Genomic DNA, 20,121 nt, shown 5'->3' with positions numbered 1-20,121 from the left:
GCTTCTGTGTGGCGGTTATGTCTGCTCTTCTCATGACATTTGTAAGTGTAACGGCCGAGGTCACTGGGCTCGTCACTGTTTAGTAGGACTGAATGTGTTTTTTTGTTTTTACTTAATGACCTCCTAACTGTCTGTCTTTCTCTTCCAACCCTAATGCTTCTTGTAACATAATCTAAACTACTTACTTTGATGTCCAAACCAATATATTCCCAATAGTATATATAGAACTCTTCTCAAGGAATTCACCCCCAACCCTAAAACCATGTTGGAGCCAAAGCACCGCCTACTGAGCCAGACAGCAAAAAACCAAATCAGCCTTTTGAAGTGCGCAGGTTCATTCCTGCAACCTGAAGCAATCCTGTTGCTGAGCATATTCTCTGGCCATGGTTCTGTGAATGCGAAGCCGCCTATTTGTAGTTAAAAATGAAGCTGAGCGACACGCTGTGGGGAGCAGGGTACAAAGCGACGGGTCATTCCTAACAGCGGCAGGCTAGCTTCCCGTAAGTGCAGCAATCAGATTTCTGATGGTGTTGTATGCCTGCTTGATCGTAGTGGGAAAATGTCGATTTTTCTTTTTTCTTTCCCCACCTGACCCATTATGCAGCTTGCTGGGAAATAATGAGATTTCGTCCCTATTTGGGTTTGATGCTTGCTGTACTCTAACACACAACCAGGCCATCCGCGGCTGCCTGGGGAATGTAGTGTGGACAGAATTACAATAAGGGCTAATAGCAGCATCCAGGCTAGGTGACAGAAGGCAAAGGAGACAGACGAGGAGAGAGGAGTCGAGGCAGCAGGCGTGTAACAAAACGAGACATCCCTGCTTCGGACGTGACGTCAATTAAATCTGACGCGTGGCACAGCGGCACCGCCTGTCTGTTGTTTTGTTGTATTTTATGACCTGTCAGACGAGCATAACAGTGTTCACGACAACTTAAATATTTCATTTTAAATCCATTCACAATTGTGTGTGTGTGTGTGTGTGTGTGTGTGTGTGTGTGTGTGTGTGTGTGTGTGTGTGTGTGTGTGTGTGTGTGTGTGTGTGTGTGTGTGTGTATTCCAGCTGTGTGTCACATCTCTTTCATACGTCATGGGTGCCGATAAAGTCCTCCGCAAAGGACAAACCTGTGCTCCTCTCAGAGCTCCTCCGGCCTCCTCTCTCCTCAAAATGCATTGTGGGACATGAGACTCCTAAGTAGAGTTGTGGGTCACAGGCAGGAGGAGGGAGGAGATGACGAGGCACAAAATACAGAAAAGATAAAAGTGGCAGCCGTTGCATTTGTTGTAGTCGTTGTGATCTGATTTAGAAAGAAGACTACAGTCTTTGGGTGCATTGTTTGTTTTGATGATGATTTTTGTTTAATGTGGAAAGGTACCATAACTTTTTTTAACGGTAAAATGTTTTAATTGACTTTCTAGATAATATACTTTATATCACTACCACAATTTAAGTTTGTATGTATAGTGATAGAAGATTTTGAACCACATCACCTTCCTTTACTCCACTTATGCTTCACAACAAGCACATCTCTGAGTGAACAGCTGAGTGACGGCACGATGTAGGAATTTAAGAGACTTTTTATTTGGAGCTAAATCTTTTCAACACCTCAAAAGACTCAATGCGGTCTCAACCAATTTCCCGACAGTAAAACCTCTAAATGTGTGTTACCGTCATTACTTTTACCAGCAAGATGTTCTCCAGCACGAGCACGTAGGGTTAACGTTGGAATAACAATAAGGAATGTTGGAATAACAACACACATTGGATTATAACTTCAGTCGGCTGTTATGGCTCGCAACATATATTGGTTCGTAATAGCCGTGGGTAATAACTCTCTATGGTTGCTTCTGCTGCACTGTTAAAGACTCTGCCGAAGCAAGGACAGGAAGAGTCTGGGTAACGTCTATAGAAGGTTAAATAGGGGCGTGTCGACATCCATTCGTGGCTAATTGTGTCTGCGTGTGGGTTAGGCTCGTGTGATTGGGATCTAGAAGAGAATAGAGCAAACGCAGAGGTTTAAAAATCCGGCTGAAACCGTGGGTATGCATGTTTCTGCACAGTTTTAGTCTTGAATCAACATTTGGCCCCTCGTGTGTGGAAACATACTCGGCAACCGGTTTCCTAGTAATGTCGCACAACTGCTTGATTTCATGTTCATGTTTTTAATAATTTCTCTCCCTCTGCTGTCTTTCTCATCTTTTGTCTTTTCACTGGATTTTGACTTTATTTTTGGCTCGTGTGTTTTTCTCTTTCTCTTAGGCTTCATCGCAGCAGCTGAAATTCACAACCTCTGACTCCTGTGACAGGATCAAGGATGAGTTCCAGTTCCTCCAAGCACAATACCACAGGTGCACACAGAAACACATGCAGACAGACACACACACACCCACCCACACACACGCACAAAGGAGAAGCAGTTCTTTGTAATACGTAGCATATCTCTAAGCTACACACGTATCACTTAGGGGTTTCCTTTATTGCACACATTGTTGTAACGGTAGCCACGATGCTAAACTGCAGATTTGAGCTGCAGTATTGCTGCCATGTCTTAGCCACAAATAGGTCTTAATGTGAATGTATGGCCTTGTTCAACACTTAATTTCACACAATGTTGTCACATACACTTGGGAACTATCCCATGTTTTATATAACAGATATTTCCTAATAAGTTCCCTGTAAAGAAATCTAAAATTTGACCCAAACTATCAGTAAAAGACCCAGTGTTCAGTTCGTACACTTCCAATTAACACATTCCTATTAGATGCTAAGCCACTGTTACTTTTGGTCAGTGCGCAGCAGATCAGATTAACATGCAAAACGGTGCATTTGTCTACAGGCAAGCACACAACTCCACATGTATTAGGAATGAATAGATATTTACTTTGGTTTAAATGTAGCAGGTGTTTCAATAGTTGCTGTTTAACTCCACACTATTAAAAAAACTAAAATAACAGTCTGAGAACTCTCTTTTTCAAAGTCTCTATTTCCTCTATATTTCTTCCCAAAAAACTTAAAAGTAGTTCTTTTGGAATGATAAAAACTCTGAGACACGGCAGTGAACTGTGATGAAATGAAGACGTCTGCCATTGTTCCACTATTCCTCAACTCCACCACCGAGGCAACATCCTTTTATTGACTCCTACCTAAATCAATCTCGTTTACCCCCGCCCATTGATCTTGCTTTACCGCTTAAATACCGCTACAGTGCCAGCAGTCTGAGGCGCTTCCAAAGTGCCTGGTTCGACCTCAACTGATCCGTTTGATAGCGGTTTTAAAGAAGGGGGGGGGGGGGGGGGGGGGGGGGGGGGGGGGGGGCGCCACAGGGTCTGCATCTCTGCGAGAGATCCTCTCTTTGTGAGAGAGGGGAGTCTTTGAAGCCCGCCTTCCTTCCTGAGGAGGTTGTTTTGTTCCTCTGTACCCAGAACCTTCCAGAGCCTCTGCCGGTTACAGAGACGGGCAAAGGCAGATGAAAGCCTGACAAATTGTGTGAGCGCAAAAATTCCTGCTCTGGTCTGATCGCTCTTGTTTGCGGAGGATTCAGAAGCGGCAATAACACCGCGGCGCGTCTTCTTTTTTTCCCTCTCGCCTCTTGGTTTTCTGTAATTCCCACAACGATGAGCAGCACCGTTTAACCCTCTTCAGAGAGCCAGGGCGCAGTTGAAAGAATACCTTTTTTGTCTGAGCGTACAGAACATGCATACAGTGCCTATTGACTCAGGAGGGGGGCTGTGGTGGGGGGGGCTTGGGAGACACAGACGAGGCTTTGTAGCGCTTTGCTGCTGTGCCGTGCTTGTCTGTTGCTGAAGCCTTTAAAAGGCAAATGTACCGCAGGCGATCCCCCGGGTATAGTAGCGAGCATTGTAGCTGTCGCTGTCTTCCCCCCCCCACACACCCCCCTCCTCTTCCCCCCACCCCTCCCCCTCCCCTCGTTCACATGCATAAATAGATCAGGGAATACATAAATCAAAATAAAGATGACAGCAGGAGCGATTTAGAGACGGAAGAATCGGCAATAAAACTCCATCAAAGTGTCGTTTGAGAGCGGCGGTGCAGGCCCGGGGGGGGGGGGGGGCACAAAGCCAATCCCAGGTAGGCCTGTCGTCATGACAACCCACCAAACCAGCCTACGCAGGGATAGCAGGAAGGGTTTCATGTAGGAGGGAAGGGGAGCGCTTTTGGGATAAGTGGAGGCTGCTTATCCACCACACAACAATAGGTGGCAGGAGATCGACCCCAGTGATCAAGTTCGGTGTCGGTTAGCTGCCTTAGCAGAAGTAAACATGATCATCTCGTAAAGTGGACTTAATGTGTTCCCATCATAGCCTGTTTATAAAGATGGACAGCGTGACCGCTCCCCAAAAGTGAAGCCAAAACATCTTGATCGCCCCCGGGTAGTAAAAAAAAAAAGACAAGAAGCATCTGGTGTAGTGTGATTTGAGGTTGTCCAAAACTTTTTTTAATGTTCTGCATTTAAAGATAGATTTAAATAAGGATGATGGAATATGAGGCCATAGCTTGACCTCATTATATTTTTATAATAGTGAAAACAACCTCTGAGACTTTAGTGAAGGTAGTCCATCACAGAACACATCAGGATGCTGATTTTAACTTTTACATAAAACAGGTTCTGTGTATTGAGTGTTTTTGGGAGCACCACGAGTACTCTGTCACATTCTGGGTCATTCCAAGAGTTCTGTGTGCTCTTTTTCCGAATAAATATTTCAAGCAAACGTTTCTAAACTGGGTGTCACGGTGGGAGTGTCACCACGCAGCGAGTATTCCTCACAGCCTCGTCTTTTCTGAATGCAGTTTGGACGGATTGTCCCATGAACATGTTGCGTTGGCCCACATGTCTCCTATACATGCTGAATCGGCTGCAGTCCCTCTGTGGGGACAGAACATAGATGGATTCATTAGTTCAGTGTGCTCTGAAGAACAAATTGGACTAAATGAATACTGGCGGATAGAGGTTGACCATTTTAAGAGGTTTGGCACTCGGTGTGCTTAAGCCGTAAATGTGTGACAGACTGTGAATATACGTCTCTCAATGTAGACGACAGCAGAGATATTTTTATTTCCACTCAATTAAAAACTCCAAAAACCTTCCAAACATTTTGCTTTCTGGCGCTCGGGTTAGAAAAAGCTGGCTAAACTGATGACCACCTATGTGGTAAGCCACAGAACAGCGCATCATCAATTGTAAATAAATAAGAAATATTCCACCCAAGTACTATAGTACATAGTTACAAATGATTAAATTCTGAGGGACAAAAAACTTTACTAAAAGCGGCGAATGCAAAAGTAGCCGACGTAAGTAAAGCACATCATAAAAACTCCTTCACTTTAATTTCTCTCTTTAAAAAAGAAGAAATACTCTCGTCTGGATCTTTTATGGTTAGTTTAATGTTCAGTTCTAGATTTATTTGTTCATTACTTTGAGCTTCAGGTTCAGTTTGAGATTTATATCGGCTATTTATTCCGGTACGCCTACATTATAAGTTTTAATTTAATCTTTAGTGATCCAGATTTATTCATTCAGGTGTTATTATATTGACTTATATGTTCAGTTATCCAGTTTGTAGTCTTTAATGGAGTTATTCAGATTGATTAATGCTCTTTTAAATCTCAAATAAGATACTTAATTATATATGTTTCAATGTTACAATGTCCATCGTCGTCATAATGTCATCATGTCCAATAAACAAGGATGAACGCTCAACCAAAAGCTGAAGTTAACCACAGCCAACACTGCAGCTGCTGCAATAATTATAGAAGAAGCACAATACCGTGTGGATGCGTGAGCTCACATTATTGGCCCCGTGTAACACCGTGTTCAGTCTGCCAGTTAAGACTAACGGCGACGAAGACTCAGGCAGCGCTCGCTGTAATCGAGCTGTCATTCCCGCAGACAGCTGAGAAGAACATCCCGGCATAAATATACACACACACCATCAAACAGGTTTCAGACTTATCCCCAAATCTGAAACTATCCACCGTGTGCCTGCGCATATCTTTATTTGATCTGAGTCTTATCCTGTCCTCACATCGGATGATGCCTTCTGAGACTGGCACGTCGTAACTGGCTGCTTCAGTCAAAAGGCATCGAGGGGGGATTTTTTTTCTTCTTCTTCCCCTCCTCTGTCTTTTTCATTTGACGATCTGGGTGACTTGTTGACGCGTCCTCCTTTGTCCTGTCGCCTTGCGTGACATCAGCGCTGACATGATTACAGCTAATGGCTGTCACAGGGACCGGGTCGCAAGGAAGCGCTCCCAACGCTATATTTAGACTTTTTTTTTTTTTTTACTTCACTGCCTCTTCTCTGATTTAGAAAGCAGACATTTTGGCTCGAGCTCGGTTTGACCTCCTCCTGTCACGTGACACCTTGTCGAGCTCGGTGGAACCGCTGCCACTCTGACTCGTAAAGGTGCGCATGATGGTGATGATGGTGGTGATGATGATGATGATGATGATGATGGGGGCGGTGATGGCGATAAAGACGATAATAGTAGCTGAGATGATGACAATGGGGGTGGTGGTGGTGATGATGATGAAGGTGGGAGGCAGTGATGATGAAAGTGATGACAGGGCCGTTGGTGGTGGTGAGGATGATGATGATGATGAAGGGGTGGAAGTCACCTGGTGTCAGCACTTTAGATAGAACACTGCCGAGCTCACTAACACAGGCTGACTCTCCTCTCTCCCCAGTTTGAAGCTCGAGTGTGACAAGTTGGCCAGTGAGAAGTCAGAGATGCAGCGCCATTATATCATGGTGAGTGAAGCTCTGTGTGTGTGTGTGTGTGTGTGTGTGTGTGTGTGTGTGTGTGTGTAGCACCAGAGGTGATGGTTTGCCATATTTGATTCTGACATAAAGATGTTGATGTTTACATGCAAAGAAATGATTTACTGTTCTTGTGTTCTCACTCTGTTAATTAATACTCTTTCAAGTGAAATTGTTCTCTTATGTCTCTTTTCTTGCTGCTCATTTTTATAGCTTTGGCCATCTGTTCTTTGGACAGTACTCACTAAAATTGCGCACACTAAGAAAATTGCTTAGATCTTGGAACGCGAAGACGCTGCTAAACACAGGAAACACGACAATCGGATATGTTTAAAGTAATCAAAGCTGTTTTTCTGCTTAAAGCTAACTCTATAGTATAACTATAGTGTTGTCTCATAAAACTGAATATTTTTTTACAATAGTGACGTATTTTGTCATTTGATTGAGGCTTGTTGGTTAAACCTTTTTCTGTGCCATCAACATAGCAAGGAGAAACTATGAAATCATTTATAATAACGTGAACAGATTCAGACACAATCTAATGTGAATCCTGTGTGTCGCCTCGTTTGGTCCAGTGAAGTTGGTCTCGGCTAGGACAATTTGTTCCTTCATTTTTCAATAATTAAATTCTACTGTGTTAATGTTATACACCAGAGAGGATCCCTTGCGTGTGTAAACCTACTTGACAATAAAACTGATTCTGACGATGATAACATAACCAACGTCAGCCAAAGCTACAAAGATACGACCATAGTTGCAATAAATTGCAATCGTCCTTGTTTATTCTCTCCCTTTGTGTTTCTGGAGGGATGTATGTGTGCAATATCTCTCCCCAACCCCCTCCATTTCCTCTCTCTCTCCACACACACACACACACACACCGTCACACACAAACGTGCACACATACACCCACACACATGTGCTCGCCTGCTCTCTGCTCCACCTCAGGGCTAATCTCATTGTTGCTGGCCGTGGCTGTGTTGCCGTCTGATGTTTTGCCTCTAATTGATCCTCTGACTGGCTTTAATCTCATCTAATCTGTGCCGCCGCACTGCTCTCTCCACCATCAGCCAGCCAGCAGGCACACACACACTTCCTCTCTGTGTGTTTCACGCAGGTGCGAGTGCATACGATCTCACACACACACACACAGTCATTGTCGGCCTGATAGCATCCTCACACACAGATAAATATCCACATTTGGACAGGAAAGCACAATCATGCAAAAAGATCTGATGACACAAAATGTTCTGTTTCTGTATTTAAACTGACGTATTCTCAACTGAACGTATTTTATTTTGGTATGTTTAATTACTGATACAGATTATGGTAAAAGTTCAATTTAGATTCATGCGGTACGCAGAAACACATTTCCCCCCAATTTTACATGATTTCTTGGATGATCTGGTAAATGTCCGGCAGGATGTGTGCTCGCCTAAAGGCTGGCTTTATCAGTCAGGAAATAAAAATGAAGGTTGTCATCATGGTTTGAAGTGCAATGCTGCTTGCAGCTGTCTCGTTTTTTGACCCAAAAAAGTAGTATTTTCTATGACTGCTGTCCATAGTACTGTGTATATATATATATTTTTTTTTGTCTGTTTTCAAGAACAGTGCTTTGCTTCCAGTTCACTCTGAGACCTAACGGATGCATGTGCCAAATCCAGACAAAGCCCTAAACATGCAAAGAGTAACTAAAAGGTTGATGATTGTTCCTGTTCTGTGTACTATTCAGCAAAATCCAGTATTCATAATCTATTGTGGTCTGAAAAATTCAAAACTCACCGTGTATAAGTGCACGTGTCTTTGTAAACCTCACTGTCTGGCTTTTGGCCTTATCAGTAAACATGCCAGTTATCCTCTTCATTAAATTTAAAGTGGAGGAAACAAGTACTCAACAAATAATCATGCTACCAAACCATCTGAGAACTATTGGGTGGAAGCATTTTTGATTTAAAACCACAGATGTAAAATAAAATAACGGGCAGTCTAGCGGCAATCTCACAAGCACCATAAGTTACATTTACCTAAGTAAAAAAATCTATTTTTCCCTTTTTCTTTTAGGGTGATAATGTGATAAAATACGCCAGGAGACATTTGAAGTTTCATCAGAAAACCTCAAGAGAAGCTTGAGTGTAAAAACAGACATTGGGTACAGCCCTACTGTTTGCTGCCTGCTGGTTAACACGACAAAAAAATCTGAAGTCACCTGTGGAGTTGTCACTCAGTGAGACAGCGGAGGCAACACGAACAAACGAAACCATCCTGCAATGTATTTTACCATCAGGCCATATGCGCCTTGTTTTTTTCATACATGAAATATCCTCCTCTGAAACACAAAGGGATCTTCCTCCAGTCCCAACCGTCTTCACATTCAGCTCAAAATGTTGCCATAAAATTGAACTATGAATGCAATATAGCTTTTTCCCTCCTCGCTCCCTCCCTCACACGCTCCTAATGCACACACTTACACAAACAAAGACACACATACACACACACACACACACACACACACACACACACACACACACACACACACTTTCAATCGCACTTCCACTCCATCAGGGGCAGGCCCGGCCTTGTATCTCAACAACAACCAACCCCCTCCCCCCACTCCTTCTCTAATAGCGTATCAGGTTGCCCCACTCCCCCGGCCAGCGGCAGCACCTCCATTTCCCCAGCGCTGTAATTACTTTAGGGAGCTTCCATGTGGGCGCGAGCAGCTACAGAGAAAGAGTGTGTGTGTGTTTGTGTGTTTAGTGTGTCTGTGCATGTGTGTGTGTGCACACGCATTCACGTACGAGATAGTGTGAGATCGAACAGAAAAAACAATAATTGAGTGTGCGCGTGAGTAAGCCTTGCGAGTGACAAAAAGTGTGTGTGTGTGTGTGCGCAGTGCACTTGTGTGTGTGCGTGTGTGTCCACATTTATGTGTGAGAGATCTGTGTGTTGTTTGTTTTCCAGTGACAGAGCCAGTCCCCCCTGCAGACAGAGTGGGTGATTAACAGGGTTGACGCCTAGAGGGTGGCCCTCTCATTAACACTGAACACACACACACACACACACACACACTCGCTCTCTCTGAGGCTCTTTCTCTACTCTCGTCTTTTCTCTCTCAGTTCCTTTTCCTATTTGTAGCTGTGTGTCGTCTCTTCTCCTTTCGTGTGTGTGTGCAGGTGTGTTTGTGGGTGTGAATACGTTTTAGAGTTAAGATGTCAAAAATGTGTCTTAGTCCGATTCTATTTTCATATCGTCCATTCACGGTTAATTAAGATTGCCAATAGTCGATTCGATCGCCATGGCTCAACATCTGACATATTTAGAATAATAGAACCGTGAAGCTTTTTGCAAGCAATGCAGTTAAAGCTAAGCAAATAAACATTTTTAAAAGAGAGAAATCTATTTAATAGCAACGTCTCCTTTATTCAAACAGCAGCTCCCTTTTAACAGTCTGTGTGTCTGTGCTTCAATACTCGACAATATCACAGCATTGTCCAGCTAACAATAGACTATTATCTTTAATATCACAATCCAAATCACAGCCATAACTAGGGCTGTACCAAATAGTTTGACGCGTAGTCGTTCACTTTTTACTTTTGAATTATTAATATTAATAAGTTAGAGAAACATTTCATAGTCGTCTTCTCTTCCCCGCTCTCTATGTATACATGTGTGTATGTGTGCGTCTATATGTTAAGTCAAATAATTTGTTTTCTTCTTTAACGGCGCAAAGCAGTTACTAAATCATACATTCATTTTTTTTGAGAATGCCAGCTGAAAAAGACAGTTTGTCTATTTGAAGTGTTATCCGAATGAATTGTCACACTCACAGTAACAGTTCCATAATAAAGTGTTAGCATCCTGTGCACAAGGATTGTCTGAGAAAAGGTTTTTGATGCTTGTGTTGTTCTAACATTTGCCTTTTTGTCTTACTCTCTCCTCTTTTCCAGTACTATGAGATGTCCTACGGGCTCAACATTGAGATGCACAAACAGGTGAGTCTATGTTTAATAACTCCCACATGTCCCAATCACATAAAATATAAACCTGTTATCAGTTTGCTTTGGCAAGTAGCTGCAAACGCTACAGTTTCCCGGTTGCCGGGTAGAATCCAAAGAGAAGTCTATGAGCGAAACATGAGTTCGGCCTTTTCACTAAACTTGGTGCTGACAGGAAGCAGGAAATCCCTTCTTTCTGGAGCATAACTTCTCTCCTCTGCACCAGGTAGGCGGTATTCCCTTTGATGTGCTGTGGAGAAACCAGCAAGAGCCACAAATGAGAGCAGCTGCAATCTCAGAACAATTAGTTGTCGGAATTAGGAGAACAGCACCACGCCAAGTTTTTCTTTGAATTTTTTTCTGCCTGCCATTACTGGTTCACGCAGCATCCTTTTTAAGCTCTGTGATTTGACAAAGTGTCGAGGACTATTCTCATGCTGATGACGGGGCTTTCATGGCCACCAGAACCTTGGAGGCCTTCCAGCTTCCAGTGACTTCACGTCGCCACAAAACCAAACTTTTTACTTTCAGAACCTTGAACATCCAAAATAACTCGCCTCCACGTTGTTATTCTGTTGACGCAGACACAGCTGTGCGTTCCCAAACCCATTCCCCCCCCCACTGTGCACCTGCAGCTCGCTGATTGGCAGGTGTGAATTACAGAGATAATCTGCCTTCACTTTGGCAGTGTTCAGGGACATTTGAACGATGTCACCTGAGGCTGTGTGTGGAAATGCAGGCGCCGGGGGGGGGGGGGTAGTAGCTTTTCTGCTGTTGCCAAATCAATTTGAGTTCACTGTATCCACAGTGATGGCGAGCATGGAAATGTGTATGAGGAAGTGAATTTTATCATTTAGTCTGTGCATATTGATGTGGCAACAAATCCAAAATCATAGGCGCAGCCCCCTCCCCCAAATCTTCAAATTCAGAGAAGTCCAGCTAGATTCAGTTGGCCATTTTGATAAAGAAAAGAAAAGGCAGGGGAGGGGTGTAAAGAGCCGATATCATACAGGTTGTGTGGCTGAAGCTGGGGGGAGTAATTTATGCTCAGCCTGTAGGAGGGAGAGAGCGATGGGCCTCCAAAGGGCCGGCCCTTATCGGTGACCTCGTCTGGAGCTGCCCCTCCACACACACACACACACACTAACACACACACTGTCTTATGATTGATGGCGCATACTGACAGCCATATTGGGAGAACCGAGTATGCTTTGACAAATGGACACACACACACGCACAGAAGTAGCAGCTTCCATGATTTAAAGACCTTCACATATATGCACCCACACAAACTCTGAGGCAGGAAGACTGCTGTGATGCATGCGGGAAACACACACACACTGAGCCTTATTGTGCACTTCATCCCACCCTATTCCTTTATCTCACAGGAAATTCACAGGCGTGTGTGTGTGTGTGTGTGTGTGTGTGTGTGTGTGTGTGTGTGTGTGTGTGTGTGTGTGTGTGTGTGTGTGTGTGTGTGTGTGTGTGTGTGTGTGTGTGTGTGTGTGTGTGTGTGTGTGTGTGTTGTTGTTTCAAATATATATATGTGTGTGTGTGTATGTGTTGTTGTTTCAATCTCTGTGTGTGTGCGTGTCCAGAAGTCTTTGTGTGATTTTGTACATTTGCTCATGCATTGTCCTTATGGCTGTGTGCAATTTACAAAAGAAAATTGAGTGTGCATGCATCCCCTTCTATATATATATGTATGTGTGTGTGTGTGTGTGTGTGTGTGCAGATGGCACGTGTTCATAAGCAGTTGTGGGTTTCTGTTGATGCGTGCTCCTGTTGTCCTGCGCTTGTGTGTGTGTGTGTGTGTGCGTGCTTGCTTTGTGCACAGTTTGAGTGGGTGCGGAGAATCTCTAGTTCCATTAGAGAGTTGAAATTGAAGGAGATGTGTGGAAACGAGTGTCGAGGAGCATTCATGTCTAGGCCTATTGTGCACAGCCAGTGCCCCCCCCCCCCCTTTTTTTTGCTCCTCCTCCCTTTCCACCTCTGTCTCTATTTCCCTCTCTTTCTTTCTTTCTCTCTCTCGCACTCTCACACATTCAATTGCTCCCTCTTGATCACTCCGTCCTACTCAATTCAAAAAATGGCTCTCTTCTCTGTCTGTTCTCTCGCTCGCTCTCTCTCTCGCTCTCGCTCTCTCTCTCTCTCTGTTCCTCCGTGTTTTGTCTTGGTGTAGAGAAGGTTGAGTTGTGGTTTGTACTTGGAACATGTTAAATGAAGCCGCGTTGTTGCTGGGCCCCTCTTTGTCTTTCTGTTCTGTTTTCTGTGCTTTTCTTCCTCCATGTTTAGTGTTGGATGTGTGTCCTGCTGTAACTCTTCATCTATGTTTTGTTAACTTGGTATACAGTGTAGGAGCTTTCATTGCATGTCTAAATAATGTACAAGCAGTCGTCATTACACTCACTGTAGAGTATTCCCAATTTATTAATCTGTAATAAGGAGAATTGTGCCGAAGTTTTACATTATCATATACTATTATTATATCATATGCAATTGGATTATATAACTGACTGCAGCATTTTAATGTTGTAGCTGGTTGAGTTGTAGTTTACCAGAATTACTTCTACATCTATACTAATGGATCATATTTTTTAAGATCATATGTTTGTATGTAAAATATGAATTTGTAAAGGAAACTAGCTGCTGTAGTCATTTGAAAGTAGTGCAGTAATAATTTCCTTTGAAGTATTGCCGAGTAGAAAAAGTAAATACTCAATCATGGCATCTCAGAATTGTACTTAAGACCGGTGTGTAAATGAACTGGACTTTCCACTACTGCTTGTTAGATTTTGTGACTTTTAATCTTTTTGAGGTATTTAATAAATGATGACTACGTATGATATCGGGTTGTATTACTGGCAGGAAGCAGCAGCGCAAGACACTCAAACAGAGAAGCTCATTCAGGGACAAAAGCAGGACACCGTGAGGAAGTCTGTGAAACGTTAGGTTTGTTTAGGTTGCCCTCCCTGCTTCCTTGAAACGGATTCTTCATCAAAAACAAAATTCCCAAATTGACATAAAGCAGCCAAGATATCTCCAACACAAATGAATGATGTTGAACATCTCTGCTGTATTTGTGCCCTTGACCAGTTTTATCATGATGTATGTTTTATTTGCCCACATACAACGCTCTCGTCAGTGAATGTGTGCTCCAGTAGCACTTGAGGAAAGCTAGAAAGAAGCAGAGTAAAATGTAAAGGCAGGACAAAAGAGAAGAAGAAGCGTTCAGACAGATAAAAGCTGAGGGAGACACAGAGAGGAGGATAATAGAGAGCACAGATAAAAGAGGAAACGGAGGCTGGGCTGGGGAGAAAGAGAGAGACGCACGCTGAAAGGGCACTGAAAAAGAGGAAGAGCCATAGTTAGCATGGAGCGAGTCCCGCAGAGACATTTTAGAGAGACATTTTAGAGATGTCAGGGAGTGTGTGTGTGTGCGTGTGTGTAATGATGAGCGGATAGGAGTGAGGCGCTTGATGGGGAGCTGTGCTCTGCATGCCTAATGACGGTTAGGAGGGCCCCTCTCTCCTCATCCAGCCACGAATTAGGCTCTAACACAATTACTGCTGCTTTGCATATCTCAGACGGATTGGCTGATTACCAACCAAATGTGATAATAGACCTGCATGTGAGAAAGATGGAGAATGTGCAAGATGAGAAAGAGGTGTGTGTGTGTGTGTGTGTGTGTGTGCGCGCACCCAAGAGTTTGAGAGTATAGAGTACAAGCAACTTAATTAATGAGGTGAATAAAGGGATTTTTGGTGTGTGTGTGTGTGTGTGTGTGTGTGTGTGTGTGTGTGTGTGTGTGTGTGTGTGTGTGTGTGTGTGTGTGTGTGTGTGTGTGTGTGTGTGTGTTGCAAGATGTGTGTGTTGCAAGATATGTGTGCTCCAGTTTGGGAAGGTCAAAGCAGATGTTTCCCATACTGATGAGAGTGTGGTTTGAATCGTAAGGGTTTAAAGGATGAAGCTGGTGAAGTGCTTTCGTTTTTTCTTTGTCAACAAATCCCACGAAAAGACCAAAACCAAAAATGGATTGAATCATTAATTTTCATTACTTACACCTGTGTGTTTAATACTGTGGCATGTCGAAATGTCTTATTGTTAAAATGTTCAAACCGGATAGTCTCGGTGATGTTGTTTCCACATGCTGAGTATTAACGTGTAATAAACACATTTCACATGACTTATTGAGGCTGAATGAAAGTGAAAAGGACACAAAAAGCTGCCATTTTAGAGGATTTTCCCACTCTTGCTGCTACGTAACAAGCTTCAGGCTGGCTAGTGATGATGGTGCGACAAATCTAACGAGAGTGAGGGAGCCGTCAATCAAGCGCGGTCTGTTCACACCCACATAGTCCTGAGATGAGGGCAACTCAGGCAAAACACCTGTGTGGGTGGACTAATGCTCGACTTGACTTGGCCGGGAGACAACTTCTTTATCTTTCACATCATTCCTCTTTCTCTTCATGTTTCTCTTCATGCCGTCATGTTTACAGTTGAAGAGTGCGGTAAAAGTCACGGTCATGAGGGAACAAGTCTTGGAAGGCAAAATAAAAGGCTAACGTGCTAGTCCCTCCGTCGGGACGTTGATAGGTGAACCAGATGCGACGTCCATCGTCGCCAATTATGTTACAACACCTGGAATAAAACGATTGGTTGACACAGCAGACGCCCATTGTCGTTGTGACCGCGTCTGGCTAGAGTCCGGCTGATATCATGTAGTCTGGAGCAGGCTTTAGGGTGTGTAGCGGCTTTAAAAACACAACAGTGAGTCACACTGTTGCTCTGGCCGACATGCTCCTTCATCATGATCAACGTGGGCACTGAAGTCGATCTGGAATCAGTCTCATGTACACCGTCCTCACTAGAGCTCCACATTGAGTAACATTTGCTTAAAACTACAGTGCCCAGCTTTTTTTAGGGAACTACTTTTTGTGACCAGTTTATATGGTGAACATCTTATGTAGGAATGAAAGGGGCCAGAGTGTAACTGACAGGCCAGAGACGTGGTTTTGGTCTTTTCTAGGGATTTGTTGACAACAACTGAAATGTAGAGCAACGCCTGTATTGCCCGTTAAATAAAAGATCTCTCCTTCCGCAGGCTGAGATAGTGAAGAGATTGAACGGGATCTGTGCACAAGTCCTCCCCTACCTGTCTCAGGAGGTAAGCGCACACACACACACGCACACACACTGCCACAAAGTCCTCACTAACCCTCTGACCCTCGGCACAGTTTCCTTACGTCCTGGAATGAGATCACCCTCATTCCCGCCTCATTACCTCTCCACCTCCGCGACCCCTCGCTCGGCATCCCTCCCTCCTCTCCTCTCCTCTCGTCATTCATCATCACTCGCCTCCCGTGTTCCTTTCCAACTCACTTTCACTTTATTCCTCCCTCCCCCACTCTCCTCTGCCATATTCAATCTGTCCTCCCAGTTTTCCCTCCCCCCTCCCTATTTGACTTCCTCCTCCACTCCCCTCCTTCCCTTTATCTCTTCGTCCTCCACCATCTCCCCCATCACACTTCTCTTTTCCGTGTGTGTGTGTGTGTGTGTGTGTGTGTGTGTGTGTGTGTGTGTGTGTGTGTGTGTGTGTCAGCGTAATAAATGGTTGTGTGATGATTCAGATAAGCCATGCTCTTATCTGCCCACCAGGGCGTTGACCTCCACCCATTACAGCACACCAGCCAACCATCCATTCACCGGTGTCACACAAGGCTCTTTTGTGTGTGTGTGTGCATTAGTGTGCGTGTGCATATGACTGGATGAATGGCTGGGGGGGGGGGGGGTGCATCACCAGAGAGGGTTGTCGCTCTCTGTTGGGACTATTGATATTGATCTAACCTCTCCACCTCTCTCCCCCCCCCCCCCCCCTCCCCAAACTCTCCCCTCCTTGTTTCTGTCTCGCTTTTGTTGTCTCTCTCACTTTCCTTCCCCCGTCTTCACCCCCACCATCCACCCACCGTCTCCAGCACCAGCAGCAGGTCCTGGCAGCCATAGAGAGGGCCAAGCAGGTCACCCCCCCAGAGATGAACTCCATCATAAGGGTATGATGTTCCAGCCCCGCTTGAGGGTCTTATGATGGCTAGAAAGCACAACTATTGATCATTCTCATTTATTCTATTGTTCTCTTTAATGGCCTTCATTATTATTATTATTATTATTATTGGCTTATAGTTTTAAATATCTAACGTCTATATTTTGAAACTAGTAGGAAAAACTGAAATTGGTCAGATACTGACTCGAATAGCTGGAACAGGTATCGGTGGCAATGGTGCGACCATTATTTTAATAAACAACAATTAAAATAGCAAGATTAGCTAGCTTGCTGCATACTGAATCAATAAGGATGGGGCATTAGCCAGCTAACTGTAATCCTTCATCTCTGGGGCTTTAATGTTAGCCGGCTACACTTCATCAATATAAGCCTTGTAGTGGCTAGCTTAGCTACTTCATCATTTTACCAGAGGTTTAGTATTAGCTAGCTGAGCCACTCCATCATTTTACTATGGGTCTGGTGTTAGCTAGCTTAGCCACTCCATCACTGTGATGCACGATCCAAAGAGGCGCCCTGCCTTTGTCTTTGTGTCTACCGCGTTAGAAACAGAGGATACTGGTCTACATAGGCCGGTTCTTAGGCTTTTCTTAGCATAGGGAGCCACAGGACTTGGTCCATATTCTGATGCCTGTCTATATTTTTCTTCCATAGCTGCTAATATCATACTTGTACATCATATATATATATATATATATATATATACCTCAAGGACATGGAGCCTGTGAGCTCTGGTTTGAATGTAAAGAGCTGTTTACTTTGGAGGTGTAACTTGTGCAAACCGGGGCATTTAGATTATGAGAAGTCAGCCAGGATCGTCATTAAAATCCACCCACTGGTGTGTCATGCCGTCAAGTGTGTGCACAACAGGGAGTGATGAAAATGAGCACGCTTGGCAGTAACAATATGTCTTTCTATATGAAACATGCCGTGGTCTTTTTATGTGTTGTATTGTCGAGCATGTGTGTCCTCTGTACAGTATTCTCTCCTCTCGCTTGGTTTCTTGGGGCTATATAGATTGAAAATTGCATCCGTTATAAATAAGTTATGTGTGCTGCAGACTTTCCATCTCCTACCGAGCATGTATTTGAGCTGTGATATGTGCCTTCCATCTATCCTAGTGTGCCTGAGCTGTTAGCTGAGCTGTGCCTCCGGGGTTATATACGACACATAATTTGTGATGTATGATTGGTCTGTGCATTGCAGATTTTGACTTTCCCTTTCCGTGTTTCTGCGGTGATTTGTGTGTCGGGTCTATCCTGCTGTGCCTAAGTTGTGTCTGGTTGTCTTCCATGTAGCAGCAGCTCCAGGCTCACCAGCTGTCTCAGCTCCAGGGCCTGGCCCTGCCCATGACCCCCCTGCCGCTGGGCCTGAGCCAGCCGAGCCTCCCCGCCGTCACCACCTCCTCCGGTCTCTTCTCCCTCTCCTCCCTGCTGGCCTCCCAAGCCCAGCTGGCCAAGGAGGAGAAAGCCTCACGTGACGGAGTTGACAGCCACCGCGAGGAGGACGGAGACAAGTCTGATTAGATGGTGTGTCGTCGTCGTGTCCCCCCCCCCCCCCCCCCCCCCCCATTCAGCTCCGCTTTTTGTCCAGAGACCTGAATCCCTAGATCTGAGCCCCCCCCTTTGGCCTACAGCCTCTCCCCTGGTCTCCCTCTCTCTGACCTTAGCTAACATGGGCTTCAATCCCATCAACACAGCTCCAGCTACAGACCCCTAACCACCTCCCTTTATTGGGAGGGCTTTGGCACCTGCCCCCTAATGCCAGACTAGTCCTGATCGCTTCATATTTACCGTACATAGGTTGTTTCTTTATCCTCCCTTCTCTCTATCGCCATCAGAGTGTCTCCCGTGTCTTTTTCTTTAAATACTGTCTCTTTTTTGCATGTGATTAAGCTTCAGTTACTTTGTTTATTTTTTTTTCATCAGTACTGGTTTCTATTTCTGTTCCTTCCTGCCTTCCTGTTGCACTCTCAGTTCTCATTCCTGTTTAGTTTCGGGGGGGGGGGGGGGGGGGGGGTTCTCCATAACTCTTATTCCTCCACTCGCTCTCGCCTCCGTTCTAAGCCGGTCCTTGTTATGCAGGACTGATCTGTGACACTGAACGCTCCGCACTGCAGGCTAAACATTCTTTGGCAAGCTGTAATACTTTTCAGACACAACACAGGAATTCCTGCGAACTTCATTTTCCCAACAAAGAGGTCTGACACAGATCCGTGGTGTTGATGTGGTTTTTTTTTTTGGCAGTACAGTTTGCATGCATTCATTCCAAGCTAAAAGTTGGCTTTGAGTTTAAACGGTGGATTTTTATGGAGCAGAGAAGTGTTTGAATAGCGCCCTCGTGTCCTGGCTCAAGAGAGAAACATCACACACACACACACATCCAAACCCCAAAACTGCTGCTTTTAAAGCAGAATAGTTGTATTGGGAAGACAGTTGACGAACTAGAGATTTTGTATAAAGTCCTACATTTATATTAAGAAAGGAAAAGCACCTTCTTAGAGCAAACTTCCTGCTGAGAGCTGTGAGAGTATTGAACAAACCCACTCAGTAAGTAATCCACCTCTACTCAGCGCTCCCTGCCTGACTCTGTGAGCTGCGTTAGGTACGATACCTCCAACCCGCACCTCGACTGAAAGGCAACGTTTTCTTCACTAGTTAAATGAACAAAGATGCTGCTCGACTCCTGCACCCTCCCAGTCACCCGTTGCATCTTTAATGTGCACCAATATTAGAGCAGGCACCGAGGGGGGAGAGTGTGCATGTTGTGTGTTTGACAGCAGAGGGCAGTGTGTGTCTTCCTCCTCGATGGGTTCAGAGCAACACAAATAAAATACAGGACAATGACAGAGAACAGGCTGTTTCACAGCGGGGAAGAGCTTATTCATCCACTCTGTGTGTACAAACTAAATATACAGAGACTAGACTGGTGACATTAATCTCTGCATGCGGTCAGTCTCAGTCTCTGTCATCATCCAGTTCTTGAGAAATAGCCTTTGATCTGTTTTAAGGAACATCTCGGTGTGAAACAAACACAACTGGACCCGAGCGTTTGAGCCCTCTGTAATTTCTGATTTGAATACGGTACATTTTGATCTGTCGCATATCAGGCTAACACTACATTATTCAGGCGGTATTACACCTACGTACAACCCTGAGTGGGAAATTTCCATGACCTAACAAAAATATTATCCGTGCAGCTCACACAGCTGAAGCACAAGCGTCCTCCACAGCTGCTCCGATGAGTAAAAACTCCCCCTCAGCCTCACAGGCCCTGTTTTCAATTAGC

General features: G+C 44.5%; 1 protein-coding gene across 2 annotated transcripts in view; it reads left to right on the top strand.

Moving 5' to 3' along the window:
- tle5 (TLE family member 5, transcriptional modulator) overlaps positions 1-18,369 on the top strand; it is a 31,729-nt gene extending 13,360 nt beyond the window's left edge. The window contains exons 2-7 of one of the 2 annotated variants that reach the window (XM_079158006.1): positions 2,261-2,349; positions 6,708-6,771; positions 10,728-10,772; positions 15,880-15,942; positions 16,751-16,825; positions 18,135-18,369. In XM_079158006.1, coding sequence (XP_079014132.1) covers positions 2,261-2,349; positions 6,708-6,771; positions 10,728-10,772; positions 15,880-15,942; positions 16,751-16,825; positions 18,135-18,359 — 561 coding nt within the window. In that variant the 3' untranslated portion in view covers positions 18,360-18,369. Of the gene's footprint in view, positions 1-2,260; positions 2,350-6,707; positions 6,772-10,727; positions 10,773-15,879; positions 15,943-16,750; positions 16,826-18,131 lie in introns of both variants that reach the window. The other variant, XM_079158005.1, reaches the window with a different exon arrangement.
- Positions 18,370-20,121: the final 1,752 nt, after the last annotated feature.

This window comes from Pholis gunnellus (genome assembly GCF_910591455.1).
Source record: "Pholis gunnellus genome assembly, chromosome: 4".
Taxonomy (NCBI): Eukaryota; Metazoa; Chordata; class Actinopteri; order Perciformes; family Pholidae; genus Pholis; species Pholis gunnellus.
The sequence above is the reverse complement of the archived record's forward strand: the minus strand, read 5'-3'. Positions and strand labels throughout refer to the sequence as shown.